The sequence below is a fragment of the Vulpes lagopus genome, chromosome 20, assembly GCF_018345385.1.
Source record: "Vulpes lagopus strain Blue_001 chromosome 20, ASM1834538v1, whole genome shotgun sequence".
NCBI classification, from domain to species: Eukaryota; Metazoa; Chordata; class Mammalia; order Carnivora; family Canidae; genus Vulpes; species Vulpes lagopus.
In genome coordinates, this window is record NC_054843.1 from 38286689 (window position 1) to 38309685 (window position 22997).

Sequence of the window (22997 nt, forward strand, 5' to 3'; positions counted from 1 at the left end):
CATACTTGACCCCAGGTCAACCTGGTGAGTTTCACAGAGCAACTGGCAACTTTGGGGGTAGCGTTTGTCACATAAAAAGGACTTAAAAATAAGCAGCTAGAAGAAGGGAATGGTAGGAAACTGCTCCAGGGCTCTTAGGAATCGAGGGCAGTACCGAGGGCTGGGTGGACAGATGCACAAGAAACAGCTCCAAGGAGGTTTCCCGTTCAGCAGTCAATCAGTGAAGGGGAAGAGGATCCAGGAGGCAGTTGAAGAGAGCAAAGGTAGGGTCCCAAAGGCGAGTCTGGAGGTTGGATCAGAAGAAAGCCCACACGCTGGGCACCAGTGATGAAACACAACTCTGGACCCCAAATGGGGGAGGTGGCAGATGGGGGTGGGTGTCACTGACTGAGGGTGGTGGGTGGAACAGCCTCACAGTAGCCATCACAGGGCCACAGGGAAATATATGGTCACTAGGTCAGAGAACTCCTTCCAGCACAGTCTCATAGAGGAGGTCCATTGACGCCTGGGTGGTAGAAGGCACAGAGGTCCTCATATCAACAGTGACCTTTTTGGCAAAGTGTCAGCAGACAGGGTGGTTGGATTTGTCTTCCATAACTTGGGGGCCATCCTTGGGCAGGCAGGTATTTTTAATAAGAGACCAACTTTTGAGCCTTCGGGGATTTCTCTGCTCTTTGTGAAAGCCTCCTTTGGACTGGTCCAGGAAAAGGAGGTTCAGTATTGGCCCTCCACCAGCCATGACCATATGGGTTGCACCTGGGGCCCAGGCCTCCGTGGATTGGGCCTCTGCCCCTGGGAGGAGGTGGGAGGCTCAGCAGTGGTGGAGTCATTGGTCCCCTTGATCCTGGAGGACCTCTGTGAAGAGCTGACTTGGGGTCATCAGGCTTTCCATTGGCCATGGGGGGAGGGCCCAGAAGGCTGGGTGGTCCTATGGGACTCCCATCCTCCTTGTCTCCAGTCTCCTCCTGCTCTGGCATCAGGGGCTGTTGCAGTGGCGGCAGCTGCTGCTGATTCTGCTTCTTTCATTTGGGCATTGTGGTTGCATCAATGGCTCTGTTATAGTGAGTCTTAAAGTGTTATATTAATGTTATAGTGTGTTAGCAGTGTTTGGCATGATATTGAACAGTGTAAGAAGATATGTAAATTTCAATAATTCTGTTTATATCCCTTCAAAGGTATTCTGGCAAACTATTGGAGGTGTTGCCTACAGGGACTTTTATTTTGTTAGGTTTGAGCTCAGCTAGATTAGGCAGTGTGTTAGTAGCAGAATCTTGGTGAGTGAGGAAAGCTATAAGAATAGAAGCTGAGAAAATAGAAAGTTTCTCTTCTAAGGGGATAAACTCATCTCATAAATAGGAAGTGAATAAGGTTATAAGTAGATATGGATTAGGGCAAACTGTTGGAGATGGAAGATAGGAAAACATGAGACTGTCAGGTACCTATATTTTAGGTGGCATCAGAATGGTGTTATGGTGGCCAAAAAGAGCTTAATAAACTGGTCAAACACTTTAGTGAAGAGAAAATTTAGTCAGGGAACCACAGTTTATCCAACTCTTTTTTTTTTTTTTTTGCCTTTGGTAGTTTAGAAGAGTGTCCTATTTGGGCTCATTATAGTTAGTAGTAATTTTTACTGTCCATTTAGCTTTCTGGTATTGCAATTTGAAATTGTCAGAGAGCCATGAAGGGTCTAAGAGTCTATCTAAGTTAGCCTGCCAGAATTTGATGAATGCTGGCAGAAAACATGAAACTCCTGGGTCAGAGATAATGGACTTTATTTCTCATGTACTGCAAGCAGCATGAGCTTCATGCTTATGATGGCCAGTGGTTTCCCTTGACCTTCAATTTTCATAAAAGTGATGTAAGTGGCATAGGTGGATTCTCTACTCACAGTGAGTTTTCAATGCCATACTTTAAGGAACCCTAATCTTTTATAATGGTTTACAAGAGTGCCTGCCTAGCCTTTGCTCTAGAGGGAGATGACACTGGGATTGTGCTAAATAGTAAACAGGCTCACTTCTAAGGAGGGAGACATTATCTGTATTTTTCAAGGCCATTGCCTATGATTATCTTTGAAAAGATGAAGGCAGTTGGGCCTTTTTTTGAAAAACTAGAAATACAAGAGACCCAAGGAAAATTGTCTCCTAACAGAAAGTGATGAGAGTGAAAAGTCCTTGAGCTCTTGAATGTCTTGGCTTTTGTAATCTATTTTTTTCAGCTTTTAAAACAGAGTTGGCAAACTTTCTCTGTAGTGGGGCAGATATTAAATATTTTAGGCTTTGTGAGCCATATGATTTCTGTCATAACTGTGTAACTGATTGTTATAGCAGGAAAACAGCCATAGATAGTATATAAATGGATGAATCTGGTTCTGTTCCAGTAAAGCTCTAGGGACATTGAAATTTAAATTTCATATGATAGTTAGACATCACAAAATATTTTTTTCAACGATTTAAAAATGTAGCATCCATTCTTAGCTTGTAGGTCATACAAAAACAGCTGGCAGGCCAGATTTGGCCTGCAGGCCATAGTTTGCCAACCAGTTTTATATGATGAATTTTAAAAATATAATACATTGTTTTAATATAATAGTTTTGCATATAAGAAATCATAATTAACAATTTATACCCATTGATAGTTCTAATATGCTCTCATAAATTATCCTAATTTTTTTTTTAATTTTTATTTATGATAGTTACAGAGAGAGAGAGAGAGAGAGAGGCAGAGACACAGGCAGAGGGAGAAGCAGGCTCCATGCACCGGGAGCCCGATGTGGGATTCGATCCCGGGTCTCCAGGATCGCGCCCTGGGCCAAAGGCAGGCGCCAAACTGCTGCGCCACCCAGGGATCCCAAATTATCCTAATTTAGCTTCACAGTAAACCTGCAAGATAAGCATTATTATCTCTATTCTATTTTTTTAAAATTTATTTTAAAGATTTTATTTATTTGTTCATGAGAGACACAGAAAGAAAGAGAGGCAGAGACACAGGCAGAGGGAGAAGCAAGCTTCCATGTAGGGAGCCTGACGTGGGTCTCGATCCCGGCTCTCCAGGATCACGCCCTGGGCCAGGTGGCACTAAACCATTGAGCCAAACGGGCAGCCCTATTATCTCTATTTTATACTGAGGAAACTAATGCATAGAGAAGGAAGATGACCTATCCAAATTAATAAAGCTAGTAAAGTTACAGAGCCAAGACTAATTATATTCTGGACCCTTTCCTCCATCATGTTGTACAACTTCAACTTTAATAATTGGAGCATCATGCTACTATATCTTTAATACCTATTGGTGCCAAAATGCTTAGAATTTAATCTTTAATAAGTAGTAATGGTAATTATGTTTATTTCTAATTTTGTTATTATATTCTACTCTCTAGCTATTTTAATATTTTATAATTGATGTTTTAACAAAGGTTGGATATGGGAGATGAAGGATATGCGGTACAGTTAATTAAAGATTTGGCATTTCAACAGTAAAATTATTCATACGCTATTTTTCCCACATTTTCAAAGATAATAGTTAAATTTTATTTTCAATTGTATATTATTAAAATAAACAATAATGTTTTCCCCCTCTAAATCATTTGTATTCATGCTGAATTAATGTTTTAATTTAACTAGTTGTTTCATCAAATTTTTAAACTCAAGATGTTGAGAACATTTTCTATAATAACGTACTTTTTGGATTATTTCCCTATCAGGTGGTTGAAGATTATGCTGGAAGATGGCAGGTCCCTTTGCCACAGCTTCAGGTTCTTCAGACTGCACTTTGCTGTTTTACATCAGCCAGTGCATCATTCCCAGATGAATGTGAGCACGTACAGTATGTTTTGAGTAGCCTTGCTTTGTAAGTACTTTTTACTTCCTATAAAAGTATTATTTTTCTTGACATATTTGAGAATTAGGTTTTGATTATTTTCTCTGTGGAAGGAGCCTTTCTTAATGCCTTCCCTTAAAAAGAAATTTCCCAAACCCTGGATTATGAAAAAAAAAAAAAAGGAAAGAAAAGAAAAAAATTTCTATTTTCATTTAAGTTTTTAGGTTTAACTTTGAACATAAAACCATAAATTTACGTTTAGTTTTAGAGTTAATTGGAACTATATCATACTTAAAGGATCTATCCAACAAGAGGACCTAACAATCATGAATATTTATGCCCCTAGTGTGGGAGCTGCCAAGTTTATCAATCAATTAATAACCAAAGTTAAGACATACTTAGATAAGAATTTTTGCATAGATTCTTATGGTCACTACCATCACTTTCCTTTTTTAATTCCCTAGCTTTAATGGTAAGTCCCAAAATACAGCAATTGAGGCCATCATAGTTAGGAGAGGGACCTCAAATCAGGCCAGAAAGAACTTGGGGAAACTCCTGTTTTTTAAAAATACTTGTAGAGGAATTCAAGTTAAATATCACATTGAGCACTTGTGTTTATTGTTTTTGCTCTCGTAGATCTGTTATAGTTATAGTAAAGACGTAAAAGACAGAAATACAGTGAAAAGAAAGTAGAGAAGAAAAGAAAAAGTAGAGAGTGAAGGAAAGATTGAAAAAATTTTCTAGGGGAGAGAACATAGAAGAGTGGTTACTGAAACATGACAGAGCAGTCCACAACTTCACTTGCTTTTTGTAGTGTGTGTGTATGTGTGTGCGTATGCGTGTGTGCGCCTCAAATCACAAGTCACAATAACATGTAGTGAAATCATTTATCAACATTAGAAAATACAATTAGAAAATATTTCAGAGGGATCCCTGGGTGGCGCAGCGGTTTGGCGCCTGCCTTTGGCCCAGGGCGCGATCCTGGAGACCCGGGATCGAATCCCACGTCGGGCTCCCGGTGCATGGAGCCTGCTTCTCCCTCTGCCTGTGTCTCTCCCTCTCTCTCTATCTCTCTGTGACTATCATAAATAAAAAAAAAAAAAAAAAAAGAAACATTTAAAAAAAAAAAAAAAAAAAAGAAAATATTTCAGAGAATGTCTTGTAGGATCAGTATTATTTAGTGAAATTCTTGTTTTATATATTTATTTTTATGTATGTATATACTTGATTATTTGTAAAACATTTTACAAAACTGTAGCAGTTAAAACAGAATCATCCCCTTCCTTATAATATAGAAGGTCTAAACAGTTTGTCCTGCTCCCCTTCCCCTAGAATCGTAGAAAGGTGTAGAATTTGAATATACACAGCATGAAATAGAGAGTAGGGTATGAGATACTTTGGGAAAATGCAGATAAAGGAGTTAATTGCAGTTTTTCCATTCAGGCCACTCACCAGACTTTAGGACCAAGTTGGGGTAGGGAAACAGAGTTGCTGTTCCCCCCCCTCCCCCCTTAAAGAATTAAAATGACTTTGGAGCAGTGACCTTTGCATTCTGGTAGTTAAAGTTTCCTCTTTGAGACAGCGCACTAATCACTTAATTACCCTGAAGAAAAACTTCTCAGTCATCAAGGTCTAGACAGGCTCATAGAGCTCCCAATTAGTCTGCTTATGGACTTATTCTTAAATATTAATGGGGATTCTGGAATCCTCAGACAGTTAAAGAATACCTTCAACATGCAAAAAATACAGTAAAAACAAAATAAATTTGGAAGAAAATTTTAAAATTAAGAGAAGTATAAATTCTATAGTATACATTTTCAGAGAGAGTTGAGATATGTGTAGCATTAAAACATCAACATATCATGCTGTGTGAATAGAATAATGACATACTAAAAATGAATTTGTGGAAATTAAGAAAATCTAATGATGGTTAAAATTTAAAGTTCTGTAAGAAATTTGGAAAGTCAAGTTGGAGAAATAATCCAGGATGTCAAAGAGAACCAAGAGAAGGAATATGTCAGAGAAAAAAAAAATGATATGGTGTCCTTATATAGGAGGTTCATTATCTGACTAGTTGGAGTTCTAGAAAAAGAACTTATAGAAAATATATTGGAGGAGAATTTCATTCTTTATTTTTATTTTTTATATACTTTTAAAGATTTTATTTATTCATGAGAGACACAGGCAGAGGGAGAAGCATGCTCCATGCAGGGAGCCCGAAGTGGGACTCAGTCCCGGGACTCCAAGATCACGCCCTGACCCAAAGGCAGATGCTCAACCACTGAGCCACCCAGGCATCCCTGGAGGAAAATTTTAAAGAAAAAATAATTTTCCAGAACTGAAAGTCATTAACTTCCAGACTCAACTCGAGAAATGCTTAGCACAGTAAATATAAAAGATATACAGTGAGCAACTTGGGTGGCTCAGTGGTTTAGTGCTGCCAGGGTGTGATCCTGGAGTCCCGGGATCAAGTCCCGCATCCAGCTCCCTGTATGGAGCCTGCTTCTCCCTCTGCCTGTGTCTCTGTCTCTCTCTCTCTCTCTTTCTGTGTCTCTCTGTGTGAGGTGATGGATATGTTAACCAGCTCAATTTAGGTGATAATTTCACTATCTGCATATTAAAAGATCAAGTTGTATACCTTAAATATATACAATTTCTGTTTGTCAATTATACCCTAATGAAGCTGAAAAATAAAATGTAGGAGGAAAGATTTAAAATATAACCTTGGGATCCCTGGGTGGCGCAGCGGTTTGGCGCCTGCCTTTGGCCCAGGGTGCGATCCTGGAGACCTGGGATCGAATCCCACATCAGGCTCCCAGTGCATGGAGCCTGCTTCTCCCTCTGCCTGTGTCTCTGCCTCTCTCTCTCTCTCTCTGTGACTATCATAAATAAATAAAAATTAAAAAAAAAAAGAGAAAAGGCACGAGAAAACTTTAAAAAAAAAAAATAATAAAATAAAATAAAATAAAATATAACCTTATAGAAGAAGTTTGTAAGAGCAATGCAATGTAAAGAAAACTATTATTTAAAAATATTTTATTTTATTTTATTTTTTTATGATGCCCAAATGAACTTGGGAGATAAAATTGGACTTTTTGATTATAATTGACAAACTTAAGCTACTTGAAGCAAAAGAGGAGGAAGTGTGGGGGGCATTTATTAGATGACTAAACCATGGAAAAGCAAGGACTAGAACTAGTTTCAGGATTTTCTGAATCCAGACAATAAAATATATTCTAGAACTGTTCTCCCCCTTTGTATCTTCCTTTTTTTTTTTTTTTTGTCTTCATTCACTCATGGCTGCTAACTGTTCTGGGATGAAGCTTAGTTTTTTTAACCAAGAGAGAAGGAAATCCCTTCTCCCATTTGTAATCCTCAAAATGTTTTTGGGAACTTGAGTCCTGCCAACTTATGTGCCTACTGCTTTGACTAATAGACGTGTTTAGGAGAGTCTGTTGATGATCAACTCACCCCATGGCTGGGAAGAATGAGGATACTACATTGACAGCCCAATCAGAACCATAGAGATGCTGGAGGGGTAAGCAGTTCCCTCAAGAAGTAAATAAGGTAGTATGAAAGAGAGCTAGCTGGCTAGGTAAACAAACATAACAGATGTTGGCTACAAAGAATAATTTTATGTGTTGTTTTGAAAACTACTAAAACCATTTTAGTTATTCTTGATTTCTAAGGAAAAGTATTAAAAGAAATACATTATTTGTAAGCAAGAAGTATTACTTTTGTTTCAGTGCCTGTTTGGATTTCCACCTCCCCCTTTCATCTATATAATCTTTTTAACATTAGTGTTACAATGAGAAATGCTTTTAAGGTTTTCAGAAGTACTTTATTATTTTTTTTACATTTAACTCATTTATTAATTTCTATTTCATTGTTTGCTATCTTTTTTTTACTACTGCTAATAAAAAAATAATGTATTAAGCAGAAGCAAATCTTATCTGAGATGTACAGTGCTAGGCAAAAGAAAGTAAACCATCTTAGTGGTTTGTCAAAGAGTAATGTTTCTTATAAGGAAAACTTTCTGCATTATTTGAATTTGCTTTAACAGAAAAATTAATTGTAGTTTTAGTACCAGAAGAAAAAGGAAGAAAATAGCATGGTGGTACTATTAAAAGAATGAGTCTGTTACAGTGTTTGATTTATTTAAATAAATATATAAACCAGAAAATTCTTGTAACAATTCCATAATTATTCATTCATTCATTCTGTAAATCTCTTGTGCTTAGTTCTAGGCTAAAATAGAAAATAAGATAAGTCCTTGTTCTCAAAGACCTTATAAAGCTAAAATATATTAAATAAGCCATCACATTAGTATGTAATTATAATTATGAAAGAATTATAGGGTACAAAGAGATACTACAACAGGGGACTTGACTTGGTCTGGGTGGTCAGGGAAAATTTGCTGGGTAAGCTAACATTTGAGCTGAGCTCTGAATGAATGATAGCAATAAATTAAGAGCCTCCCAGGGATGGCAAATAAGATGTTCAAGGTGACTGAAGAGGATGTCAAGATATTAATGGATTTCATTGTAATTCATATCTGTTTGTTGAATTCTTATATATGATCTATATCAGGTACTTAACACTTTTTAATTCAGTTAATAAGCTAAAAAAATATAGGTGAGCTAATGACTTAAGTAATTATCTACTACACACATACGTATAATATATGTTAAGCATATACGTTACTATACTCTGGGGCAATATTGTCTGGTCCATGTGTCCATCTTCATAAAAGCCTGTTCCACTTTGTAAATTATACATATGTGAAGATGTGCCTTCTTTAGACTGGGAAAAACTAGTTTGTGAAGTTTGTGAAGGTATTTATAGGGAAGGAAGATGGATTCTCTTTTTATTCATCCTTGATTTTTTTTTTTAATTTTGTGGAAATGAATATAGTCATGTAGAGAGTTGTTTTAAATTGACTAATTATGATTTTACCTAGGTTGACTCTTTTTGAAAGCTGTATTTTTAAAGAAATGAAGATTTTGTTGTGTACGTATATCTGTATATTTGCACTAAAAAGGACCTCAGGTTAAATCTCTTTTTAGATAAGAAAATTTAGGCTTGAGAAGTTTAGGGAGCTTTTGCAAATCTGAGTTGTTGTTGTTTTTTTTTTCTCCTGTTATCTTAGATTCGTTAAACACTGAATTCTGTTGTATCGGTAGAACAGAGCCAAACACCCTGAAAGTAGTAGTGGATCTTCAGGCAGAGAACTTAGACTTTACCAGTTTTATATAAAATAAAAGCAAACTTTAATGCTGCCTTCCCCACCACTTTTAGCCCAACACAAAGTAAATGTTCATAGATTTTAGCATTCCACGCAGGCTTCAGTGATGAACAGTCTATTTGCCTGGCAGCCATTAGGTCCAAAAAGAACTGTATGGTTCTTTGGAGAGGGAACTAAGTTCAGCTAGTAGTGTTTATTTTGTGTAGTAGCAAATACTAAAAACGTATACCCTAATATGTCAAACTGCCTAGAATAGAATACCAGAAGCCTTCTCTTTCATGGAATTAAGTGAGTATAATCAGCGTCTTACTTAGAGTGGCTAGACATTCATGTTTTAGGCCATACATATAATGATAGATCAGTAACCTTTTCTGACTATGTTGCTAAATTGATTACATTTCAAACATAGAATATTTGTCTAACTTCGATTTAAGTTATTTGGTTGTATTTATAACTTAGGTCTAGGCTTCAACTAAATTAGGAGATAGCCTAGAAATTAAAGGTAGAAAGGATATTTATAAAAGGCTGTTTTTTGGATTGTGGCCAGGCTCTACAAAAGGTGTTTGTCTGTCTTATGGCCCCAATCCATATATCCTTTCTCTGCAACATATATCACTCTTACTGCTTCTTGACTTTTTAATTATTTTGACCAACACTTATTCAAAACCTTCTCTATTGTATAACTATTATCTTTATTAATGATTTGTGGCAGGTGATCTCATTTATTTTATAGAGAAATCTAGGCTATCTGCCTGCTGTTTTCTCTAAAAAAGTGATTACTGAAGCACTGTCTGGCTAAGTTAGTAGAAGAGCATGTGACTCAATCTCAGGGTCATGAGTTCAAGCCCCACATTGAGCATGGAGCCTACTTAAAGATTAATTAATTAATTAAAAGAAATTATTTCCTTTTTGAGGCAACTGGTGGTCTTTTTTTTTTTTTTTAAAGATTTTATTCATTTATTCATGAGAGACACAGAGAGAGAGAGAGGCAGAGACGCAGGCAGAGGGAGAAGCAGGCTCCAAGCAGGGAGCCCGACGTGGGACTGGATCCCAGGACTCCAGGATCACACCCTGGGCTGAAGGCAGGCACCAAACCTCTGAGCCACCCAGGGATCCCCGCAACTGGTGGTCTTAATTTAATTCCTGTATTAAATCCCCTTTGCTTTTTGGTTTGGTTTGTTTTTTTTGTTTTGTTTTATTTTTTTTACTATTACATTATAATATTTTGTTTCCAGGATTTGTTGTAGCTAAAGTCAACATTAGACAAACCTGTGTGCGTTTGTTTATATTGACCATGTTTAGAAACTTGGCATTTCATTTGGTGCTACTAGAGTAGCCTAGGATCTTTTTTCCTTATAAGTTTGGTCTTTATTCTGCATTTGTTAATTTTGGGGTGAAGCGAGTGAGACTTCATTTTACTGGCATTTAATAGTCATTTTATTGGCAAAGAGAGAGGGATTATTAAATGCTATATTTGTATTGACAGAGATGAGAAGTGATGATGACATACACTGTTCCCATCCATGTTGGCATTTGTTAGAACCTAGAGGTATATACATGTATAGTTTATAAAATGGTATTTACTGCTTTTCTAATATAATCGAAGGAAGGCTTGATAATTCTTTTGGTCAGTGGAGATACACAAAAACTAGAGAGAAAAAGCAGTAGACTAAAAGCTGTTACTATTTCCACTGCGATTAGGAAGATTAATTATTCTTTAGAATAAAATGTATATAGTCACTATGAATGGTGTAAATACTTATTAGAATTTTTCTGAATTTGAATCTGTTTATTTTGGGCTAAGCCAGATTCCTGAAAAACTACAGATCTGAACTATTTTAAACTCTTTTTCTCTTCCTCCTAATAGCTTTGGTTCATAGAACTGGACCACATCATACTGTCAGCTTTCACTATGGAATAAAACAAGAAAAAGAAAAAAAAATGAAATGCTTCTGAAATTATTGAAAAGATGACAAAGTTTTGCCCATTGCACCTTATATAGTAATCTTAAAAGCATTCCCTTAGATACACCAAAATTACATAGAAGCAAATATTAGGAGACCTAAAGGGAAAAATAGATAGCAATATAATAGTAGTAGGAAGCCTTAATATCTTTCTTTAATCATTGGTTAGATTATGCAGACAAAAAAATAAGGAAACATTGGCCTTAAACAACATATTAGACCTGATGGACCAAAAAGACAAATACAGAATATCCTATCCAAAAGAAATAGAATACACATTCTTCTCACATGCACAGGATAGATCATTTGTTAGGCCACAAAATGGTCTTAATACATTTGAGGATTGAAATCATATTAAGCATCTTTTTCTGACCATAGAGGTATGAAAAAAGAAATCAATTACAAGAAGAAAACTGGAAAAACTATCAATATGTGAAGATTAAACAGCATTCTATTGAGCAAATAGGTAAAAAAAGAAGTCAAAGAGAAACCAGGAATACCTTGAGACAAATTGAAATGGATATATATGTACAGTATACCAAAGCTTGCAGGATGCAGCAAATGCAGTGTTAAAAGGAAAGTTCATAAAGATAAGTACCTACTTCAAGAAGCAAGAAAGATGGGATCCCTGGGTGGTGCAGCGGTTTAGCACCTGCCTTTGGCCCAGGAGCGATCCTGGAGACCTGGGATCAAATCCCACGTCGGGCTCCCGGTGCATGGAGCCTGCTTCTCCCTCTGCCTATGTCTCTGCCTCTCTTTCTCTCTCTCTCTGTGTGACTATCATAAATAAATAAAAATTAAAAAAAAAATTTAAGAAAAAGAAGCAAGAAAGAGCTCAAATAAATAACCTTACATCTTAACTAGGAAAAAAGGAACAAATGAAGCCCAGAGTTAATAGAAGGAAATAAATAACAAAGATCAGAATGGAAATGAAAGAGAGAGTAACCTGAAGAAAAGATTGATGAAACTAAGAGCTAATTTTTTGCAAAGAGAAGCAAAATTGAGAAACCTGTATTTATCAACAAAAAAGGAAGACTCAAAATCAGAAATGAAAGAGAAGATAGTATAACTGATACCACAGAAATACAAAGGATAAGAGACCACCATGAACAGTTACACACCAAAAAATTTGACAACCTAGAAGAAATGAATTCCTAGAATCACATAATCTACCAAGACTGCATCATTAAGAAATAGAAATCTGAACAGACTAATTACTAGAAAGGAGATTGAATCAGTAACCAGAAACCTCCCAACAAATAAAAGTCCAGGACCAGACAGCTCCACTGGTGAATTCTATCAGATATTCAAAGAAGAATTAATATCAATCCTTTTCAAACTCTCAAAAAATTGAAGGGGCAGGAACCCTTCCAAACTCATTTTATAAGGCCAGCATTACTTGAATACCAAAACCAGACAGGGACACTACAATAAAAGAAAGAATAAAAGTCAGTATCCCTAGGAGCATAGGTGCAAAAATAATCAACAAAATATCAGCAAACTCAATACAGTAGCCCATTAAAAAAATCATACACCATGATCAAGTGGGATCTTTTCCAAGGATGCAATGATGGTTCAAGCATTCACAAATCAGTGTGATACACTGCATTAACAAAGTAAAGGATAAAAATCATATGACTCTTTCAATAGATGCTAAAAATCATTTAGCATCTATTGATGCTATTGAAAATTGAATATCCATTTATGATAAAATCAACAAAGTTGGTATAGAGGGAACATACATTAACATCATAAAGGCCGCATATTATCACAAGCCCACAGCTAACTCACACTCAGTGGTGAAAAGCTGAAAGTCTTCCCTCTAGGACAAGGATGCCCATTCTTACTACTTTCATTCACATAGTAGTGGAAGTCCTCTCCAGACCATTCATGAAAAAAACGTCATCCAAATCAGAAAAAAAGTAAAACTGTCTCTATGGAAGATGACATGATAATAATAATAAAAAAAAAGATGACGTGATATTATGCATAGGAAACTATAAAGAAAACTGTTAGAGCTAATAAAAAAAAGTCAAAGTTGCAAGATCCAAAATTGTATAAAACGGTTGCATTGTTCTGTGCTAATAATGAACTGTGAGAGAAATGAAGAAAACAGTCCTATTTACAACTATATCAAAAAGAATAAATATCTAGAAATAAATTTCACCAAGGAGGTGAAAGGCCTGTACACTGAAAACTGTATGACATGAAAGAAATTGCAGAAGACACAAGTAAATGGAAAAAATCCATGTTCATAGGTTGGAAGAATTATTGTTATGAATATGTACATACCATCCAAAGAAATATACAGATTCAGTTTTATCTCTATCAAAAATTCAAGGGCATTTTTCACAGAAATAGAACAAACAATTCCTAAAATTCGAATGTAACCACCAAAGATCCCAAATAGCCAAGGCAATCTTGAGAAGGATGAACAAAACTAGAGGCATCATGTGACCTAAATTCAAACTATATTACAAAAAAAACCCCTATATTACAGAGCTGTGGTGATCAAAACAGTATGATAGTGGCATAAAAACAGACATATAGATTAACATTAAAGAATAGAGAGCCCAGAAATAAATCCATGCATATAAGGTTATTTAATTTACATCAAAGGAGCCAAGAGAATATGTTGGGGAATGGACAGTCTTTAATAAATGGTGCTGGGAAGACTGGACAGCCACATGCAAAGGAATGGATCTAGACCATTGTCTTGCACCATGGACAAAAATCAACTCAGAATACATTGAAGACTTGAACTTAAGACCTGAAACCATAGAACTCCTAGAAGAAAACATAGGTGATACGGTATTTGACATTGTCTTGGCAGTTATATTTTTGGATTTGACACCAAAAGCAAAGGCAGCAAAAGCACAATGAACAAGAGGGCTTACATCAAACTAAAAAGCTTATGCACAGCAAAGGAAAGCGTCAACAAAATGAAAATCAGTCTACTAGATGGGAGAAAATATTTCCAAATCATACATCTGATGAGGTGGTTAATATCCTACATATTAAAAAGAACTCCTATAGCTCAAAAGTAAAAAAAAAAAAAATCAAACAATCTAATTAAAAAATGGGCAGAGGATCTGAATAGACTTTTCCCAAAGAAGACATACAGTTGGCTAACAGGTACATGAAAAGGTGCACAGCATCATTAATCATCAGGAAATGCAAATCAGGGATCCCTGGGTAGTTCAGCGGTTTAGCACCTGCTTTTGGCCTAGGGCATGATCCTGGAGTACCGGGATTGATTCCCGCATCAGGCTCCTTGCGTGGAGCCTGCTTCTCCCTCTGCCTGTGTCTCTGCCCCTCTCTCTCTGTTTCTCATGAATAAATAAAAATCTTAAAAAAAGAAAAAAAGGAAATGCAAATCAAATCACACCGAGTTATCACTTCATACTTGTTAGAATGCTTACTATCAAAAATACAAGAAATAATAAGTGTTGCCAACAATGTGAGAAAACAGAACCTTGTGTCCTATTGGTGGGAATATAAATTGTTTCAGGCACTATAAGAAAAAGTGTGGAGCATTGTCAGGGAATTGAAAGTAAAAATAATATATGATCCAACAATTCTTCTGAGTATTTGTCTAAAGAAAACAAAACCATTAACTTGCAAATATATTATTCTTATATTTATTATAGTGTTATTTACAATAGCCAAGATATGGAAAGAACCTCAGTGCCCACTGATGCGAGTAAAAAAAAAACATGTGATATACATGTGGAACATATATATGTTTATATAAACATAGAATGTATATATATCTCCTATATATACCACAAAAAAGAAGGTATCATATTATATGTAAAAGAAGGTATCTTATTATATGTGACAACATGGATGGACCATGAAAGCATTTTGCTATGTGAAAGAAGTTAGAGAAAGTGATCTCACTTACGTGTAATTTTTTAAAATTTTTATTTATTTATTCATGAGAGACAGGCAGAGGGGGAATCAGGCTCCACACAGGGAGCCCGACATGGGGCTCGCTCCCGATCCGGGGTCTCCAGGACCACGCCCTGGGCTGAAGGCGGCGCTAAACCACGGAGCCATCCGGGCTGCCACGCATGTGTAATTTAAAACAAAACAAAACAAAACAAAAAAATATAAATAAATAAATAAATAAATAAATAAATAAATAAATAAATAAAAACAAAAGTCATAGATACAGAGAACAGGTTGGTGGTTGTCATAGATGGTATTGGAGGTTGGGCCAGATTCATGAAGATGGTCAAAGGGTACAAACTTCCAGTTATAAAATAAATAGATCATTGGAATATAAAGTACAGCATGGCAACTATAGTTAATAATACTATATTGTATATTTGGAAGTTGCTAAGAGTGTAGATCTTGAAAATTCTTAACACTACAACAACAAATTGTGCCAAGTGTGGTGATGAGTGTTAACTAGACTCCTTATGGTGGGCATTTTGCAGTATATGCAAATATCAAATCATGTTGTATACCTGAAACTAATACATGTTATATGTCAATTATATTCAGAAAAAAAATAATTCCCCAAGGATTAAGGCACCAAGACAAATGTATTACATTTTTAAAATATTTAATAATAATAAATGTGACTTACTTGAGGCTATTAATTACAGTTTTCTCAAGCCACATGTTTTAAAATTTTATTTTATTTAAATTCAATTAATTAACAATATAATGCATTATTAGTTTCAGAGGTAGAATTCAGTGATTCATCAGTTGTGCATAACACCCAGTGCTCATTACATCACATGCCCTCTTAATGTCCATCACTCAGTTATTCCATCCTCCCACTCCTCTCCCCTCCAGCAACCCTCAGTTTATTTCTAATAGTTAAGAGTCTCTTATGGTTTGTCTCCCTATCTGATTTCATCTTATTTTATTTTACCCTCCCCTCTTCTATGACCCTGTTTTTGTTTCTTAAATTCCACAGATGAGTGAAATCATGTGATAGTTAGCTTTCTCTGATTGACTCTTTTCATTTAGCATAATACCTTCTAGTTCTATCCATATCATCACAAATGGTAAGGTTTCTTTCTTTTTTTTTTGACACCTAAGTAATATTCCATTGTATATATACACCTCATCTTCTTTATGAATTCATCTGTCGATGGACATCTGGGCTTTTTCTATAGTTTGGCTATTGTGGACATTGCTGCTATAAATATTGGGGTGCAAGTGCCCCTTTGATCACTATGTTTGTATCTTTTGGGTAAATACCTAGCAGTGCAATTGGTAAGTTGTAGGGTAGTTCTATTTTTAACTTTTTGAGGAACCTCAGTACTGTTTTCTAGAGTGTGTACCAGCTTGCATTCCCACCAGTGGTGTAACAGGGTTCCTCTTTATTCCCATTCTTGCCAACATTTGTTGTTTCCTGACGTGTTAATTTTCTGACTGGTGTGAGTTGGTATCTTATTGTGATTTTGATTTGTATTTCCTTGGTGCTTTTTTTCAAGTGTCTGTTGGCCATGTGTATGTCTTCTTTGGAGTAATGTCTGGTCATGTCTTCTGCCCATTTCTTGACTGAATTATTTGTTCTTTGGATGTTGAATTTGATAAGTTCTTTATAGATTTTGGATACTAGCCCTTTATCTCATAAGACATTTGCAAATGTCTTTTCCCATTCTATAGGCTGTCTTTTGGTTTTGTCGACTGTTTGTTTTGCTGTATAAAGGCTTTTTATCTTGAGAGAAATCCCAGTAGTTCATTTTTGCTTTTGTTTCCCTTGCCTTTGGAGACATGTCTAGCCAAGAAGTTGCTGCAGGTGAAGTCAAAGAGGTTGCTGCCTGTGTTCTCCACTAGAATGATGATGGATTCCTGTCTTATATTTAGATCTTTCATCCATTTTGAGTTTATCTTTGTGTATAGTGTAAGAAAACGGTCCAGTTTCATTCTTCTGCATGTGGCTGTCCAATTTTCCCAGCACCATTTGTTGAAGAAACTTTTTTTTTCCATTGGATATTTCATTCCTGCTTTTTTGAAGAGTAGTTGACCGTAGAGTTAAGAGTCTATTTCTCACGATATGTATAAATTTTTTTAAGACTTATTTATTTGAAAGAGTGCAAGGGAGAAATAGAACATAGGGGGAGGGGCAGAAGGGGAGAGAAAGAAGCAGTCTCATCACTGAGCAGTGAGCCCAATGTGGGACTCTGTCCTGGGACCCTAAGATCATACCTGAACCGAAATCAGGAGTCAGATGCTTAACTGACTGAGCCACCCAGGTGCCACTTAAACCACAATATTTTGAATACGTTTTCCATTTTAATTTTATGACTAGAGGGATAGAAAATAATTTCTTGTTTGTCGTATATTTGTTTCCTTTTTTATTTTCTTTTTTTTATTTATTTTTTTTATTTTCTTTTTGATTAAGATATATAGGTAATTTCATTTTTTTAAGAAAGATTTTATTTATTTATTCATGAGAGACATAGAGAGAGAGAGGCAGAGACACAGGCAGAGGGAGAAACGGGCTCCATGCAGGGAGCCTGACGTGGGACTCAATCCCTGGTCTCCAGGATCAGGTCCTGGGCTGAAGGCGGCCCTAAACCACTGAGCCACTGGGGCTGCCCTATATAGGTAATTTCAATCAAGATCTAGTTAGGGAAATGTAAATCACATGAGATAATTCAGTAGAAGGAATTTAATTCCTAGGAACCACTTAAAATATTATTAGAAGATCTGAGGGATAGATGAGGAGAGGATGGTGAACCCAGACTTAGCAATTCTGATAAGCTACTGTTAGCCATAGAAATGGAAGGACAAGGTAAAGACATTAGAGATAGTTGATGAGGGGGAGAACCATTGACCTGTATGAGAGGGGATCTTAGAAGAGCTGTAATTACTGCTAAAAATGGCTCAGAAGAAGGGCAGAGGGAAAAGGCTTGTCACTGCTTGCTTTCTCCAGTCTTTCATTTTCCACCATTGCCAAAACTAACCGGAAGCCAATTAATTAGCTTCTATAAAAGTGATAGATTTGCTTTTAAAAAATATTTACTGATTATTGAATTCTAGGTTGATAGGATAGTTTTTTCCCCTTAGTATTTAAAGATGTCCATCCATTGTTTTCTTATTTGCCCCTCCACCCATGAAAAGTCCACTTTCATTCTTAGTTTTGTGGCTCTTGTATATAATGTGCCCTTTTGGGAAGCTACTTTTAAGAATTTCCTTCATCACCTTTTTCTTTCTTTTTTAAGTTTTGGGTAGGTAATACATGCTTATGGTTCAAAATTCAAAAAGTATAGTGGGTATACAATAAGATATCCTGCAATTTGTGTTTACATTTCTACAGGAAATCAATATAATTGTTATTTTTTGGTTGCCTTCCAGAGATGTTTTATACATATACAAGAAAAAAAATTCATTTTCTTTCCCCCTATTTTGCAAAATTTCATGTGTAGTACATACCCTTTTGTACTTCCTTTTGTTACCTGATTATCTTTCCCCATCAACACAAAAAGAGTTTCAGCAGTCATTAAAATGGATGCAGAGCATTTTACTCTATGGATACATGGAAATTAATTTATTAACTCGTTCCCCATTAAAAGGTATTTGCTTTTTGTTCCAATCTATTACTGTTTTATCAATAACACTTTAATGAATGACCATGTATGAGTGGCCCTTGGAATATGGACAAGGATATTTATCTATTGCAGATGTATCATAGAATTGCTAGATCACTGAATTTGACACTTGTCATTTTGATAGATAATATCAAATTTCTTCCATGGAGGTTGAGCCAATTTATAATACTGCCAGCAGTCTAAGAGTACTTGTTTCCCTACACATTTGTCAATACTTGTATTTAAAATTTTTTTAATTATCACAGTCGTCAAACCTATTCAAAAGTAGAAGGAATATTAAAATGAACTGCCCTACCTGTCATCAGCACAACAGTTATCAACATATCATCAATCTTGTTTTCTCTGTACATCCCCATTCTTCACTCATTTCTAGTTATCTTTTTTCTCATTTACAGATTTACTGAGGTATAAATTTCATATTACTAAATTCTTGCTTCTTAGGTGTATAATTTGATAATTTTTAGTAAATTTATAGAGATGTGTAGCTGTTATCCCAATCCAGTTTTACATTTTCATCACACCAAAAAGCTTCTCAGGCTCTTTTGCAGTCAATCCCCAGTCCCTCCTCAGCCCAAGGCAGCTACTGATCTATCTCAATAGAGTTGTTATTTCCAAACATTTCATATAAACAATATGATACAATATATAGGCTTTTATATGTGATTTTTTCCCCTTAGGATAATATTTTTGAGGTTCATACTTGCTCATTCCTTTTTGTGATGACTATTATTCCATTGTATGGATATAGTACATTTTGTTTATGCATTCATCAATTGATGGATATTTGGATTGTTTCCACAGTTTTTGGCTTTTGAACATTTGTGTACAAGTCTTATGTGGACAGATGTTTTTATTTCTCTTGAGTAGCTAGGAATGGAATTGCTAGATGTTATAAGTTATGTTTAACATTTGTTTAAATTAGAACTTCCAAACCAGGTCCAAAGTGACTATACCTTTTGTAATTCTAACCAGCCGTCTAAGGAGGTTTTGGTTTTTACACATCTTTACTAACACTTTTTTTGGTCTTTTTTATAATATAATTTTTATAATAGCCATTCTGGTAGTTGTGTGGTGGTATCTCACTTTGGCTTTAATTTGCATTTCCTCAGTGCTGTTGATGGCAACCATCTTTTTGTGTACTTATTTGCTATTGCAGATCTTCTTTGGGAAAATGTCTATTTAAATCTTCTGATCATTTTTCAGTTGGATTACTTACCTTATTGAGTTGTAAGATTTTTTACATATTCTGTTTATATATTCAGGATCAGATAAGCAGTTAATAAATACTTCCACTCTGGCCTGTCTTCATTTTCTTATTGGTATCTTCTGAAGTTTATTCATGGTTTTAAGAAATTTGATTGTAATATGCATTGTGTAGTTTCGCTTCATCTTTCTTGATCCTAAGCTTCTTGGATCTTTGGATTTATAATTTTTTAAAAAAGATTTTATTTATTTATTTGATAGAGATATAAGCAGAGGGAGCAGCAGGCAGAGGGAGAAACAGAGTCCCCACTATGCAGGGAGCCTGATACAGGGCTTGATCTCAGGATCCCAGGATCATGACTAAGCTGAAGGCAGATGCTTAACCAACTGAGCCATCCAGTACCCCTGGATTTATAATTTTAACCAAATTTGGGATATTTCTTTATAAAAATTAAAAGATTTTTATTTTTAAGTAATCTTTATACCAACTGTGGGGCTTGAATCACAACCCTGAGATCAAGAATTGTACTCTATACCCATTGAGCCAGCCAAGCACCCTCAAAAATAATTTTGGAAGTGTCATTATGTTTTCTAAAGGGATGATACTTGAAGAGAATAGACAGTTGACCCACAGTTTACTCATGGTTCTGTTCATTTTTATCAGTTCCTTTTCCTTTGGTGTGTTTTATTTTAATAATACCCTGTCTTGTTTTCACTGATGTTATCCTCTGCAGTGTCTGGTTTGATATTAATCCATGTAATATATTTTTCATCTCAAATATTCTGTTTTTTGATCTATAAAAGTTTTATTTGAGTCTTTTATATGTTTATAACATGGTTATTCTTTACTTTAGGAGTTGGCAAACTATGGCCCATGAGTCAAATGCTGCCCATGCCCCCTTTCCCTTTTTAATATGGCTTCCAAGCTAAGAATAGTCTTTGTATTTTTTTTTTTAAGATTTTTTTTTTTTTTTATTAGAGACACACAGAGACAGGCAGAGGGAGAAGCAGGCTCCATGCAGGGAGCCCGATGTGGGACTTGATCCTGGGTCTCCAGGATCACGCCCTGGGCTGAAGGTGGCACTAAACTGCTAAGCCACTGGGGCTGCCCAGTCTTTGTATTTTTTAATGATTTATTTATTTTATTTTAGAGAGAGAGAGAGAGAGAGTGCACATGGAGGGAGGAGCAGAGGGAGAGAGAGAGAATCTCAAGTAGACTCCCTGCTGACCATGAAGCCCAACTTAGGGCTCAATCTCATGACCCTGAGATCACAACCTGAGCCAAAATCAAGAGTCAGACCTTCAACCAACTGCACCACCCAGGCGCCCCAGTCTTTGCATTTTTAAACAGTGATGTTAAAAATGTGACAGAGATCTTGTATGGCCTCCCAAGCCTAAAATATTATCTGGCAAGCCAACTTCCACCCTAACCACAATATAACAGTAGAAGAGGGCTCCATCAGTTAAGTGTCTCGGTTAAGTGTCGGTTAAGTGTCTGCAAGTGTCTGCTTTTGGCTCAGGTCATGACCCCAGGGTCCTGAGATTGAGCCCTGACTAGAGGGCTGCCTGCTTAGTAGGGAGCCTGCTTCTCCCTGTCTCTCTGCTGTTCCCCGCTGCTTGTACTCCCCCCCCCCCCCCGCCTTTCTCTCTGTCAAATAAACAAAATCTTAAAAAAAAAAAAAACAGTAGAAGAATTTGAAGCTGGTGATACAGTAGAGGTCGTGATAGCAACAACATAACACAAACCCACTTAATTCGTGACTAGATTTACTTAAATTTCCATAATGAAGGGTAATGGAAGAAAAGGGATCTATCCCCAGGCATAAATACTATTAACATCAGTCTGTTCTGTTGTATATCATGAAGTCCAGCTTTTATCTAAAAATTATAGACACATAAAAAAAGAGCAAGAAAGAAAAATCACTATCAAGAGAAAATCAGTTAGAAGAACTAAATTCAGATATAAATGCTTTAACTAAATTCAGATATAAATGCTTTAGGGAAAAGGTTGATAACATGGTTTAAACATATTGAGGATTTTAGCAGAGAGTTGGGACACTTTAAGAAAGATTCAAGTGGAAATGCTAGAAATAAACACAGTTTATTTGATGGGCATATCTTAGAGTTGACACAGTTAAGAATGAATAAACTTAAATATAAGTCCATAAAGATTACCCAGACTAAAAGTAAAAGAGAAAAAAGAAGAAAAACTAATAACACTTAAGCTTTGGGAAAATATGAAACTGTGCAATATATGCCTACTAGAATCTAGAAGGTGATGAAAAATGAAGCTGAGGAAATATCGATAGGACTCTGGGTGGCTTGGCAGTTGATGGTCTGCCATTGGCTGAGGTCATGATCTCGGGGTCCTGGGATCAACTCCTACATCAGGCTCACTGCAGGGAGTCTGCTTCTCCTTTTGCCTATGTCTCTGTGTCTCTCATGAATAAATAAAATCTTAAAAGAAAAAAGAAATATTGATAAAGGGATAGCTGTGAATTTTCCAACTATAATGAAAGACATCCAACCATAGGTCCAGGAACCTCAGAGAACGAGCAGGATAATTTCAAACATATACACACTACAGTACCACCTAGATCACCTAGAAGCATCACATTCAAACTCTGATAATCAGAAGAAATCTTGAAGGCCACAGAGTAAAAAAAGCTAATTTAGAAGACTAAAGAAATACAGCGGACATCTCAGAAACTATGAGCACAATGAAGTGACATCTTTAAAGTACGGAAAGAAAAAAAAAACTCTCCAATGAAAAAGCATAATTAAAGATGTTTTTAGGGGAGCAGAAGCTGAAATTCTTCATCCCCAGAAGACCTGAACTATAAAAGATATAGTACAAATATGATGTCAGATAGAAAATCTACCCAAAGAAATGAAGAGAGCCTGTAATGATAAAAACTGAAGATAAAATATAAAATTGAATTTTTATTTTTAATCACTGTAAAACTGTCTAAAGCAGAAGTTGGCAAATACTGTTTTAAAGGGCCAGGTGTTTTTAGACCTGTAGACTATAGGGTGTTGTAACCACTCAACTCTGCTCTTGTAGCACTAAGGTATCCATAGACATAAATGAATCCACATGGCTGTGTCTCAAAAAAACTTTTACAAAAACTAGTAGCCAGCCTATGGATCATATTTTCTAAATGCCTCAGCATTTAGAAGCAAGAATTA

General features: G+C 35.9%; 1 protein-coding gene and 1 pseudogene across 3 annotated transcripts in view; one reads left to right on the forward strand and one right to left on the reverse strand.

Annotated features, from left to right (window-relative positions):
• ZNF654 (zinc finger protein 654) overlaps positions 1-22997 on the forward strand; it is a 92579-nt gene that overhangs the window by 23447 nt on the left and 46135 nt on the right. Inside the window, exon 2 of one of the 3 annotated variants that reach the window (XM_041734767.1) lies at positions 3701-3846. The exons of the other annotated variants lie outside the window; for them this stretch is intronic. Coding sequence (XP_041590701.1) covers positions 3701-3846 — 146 coding nt within the window. The remainder of the gene's footprint in view (positions 1-3700; positions 3847-22997) is intronic. 3 annotated transcript variants of the gene reach the window in all.
• Positions 483-1043, reverse strand: LOC121479278 (annotated as a pseudogene).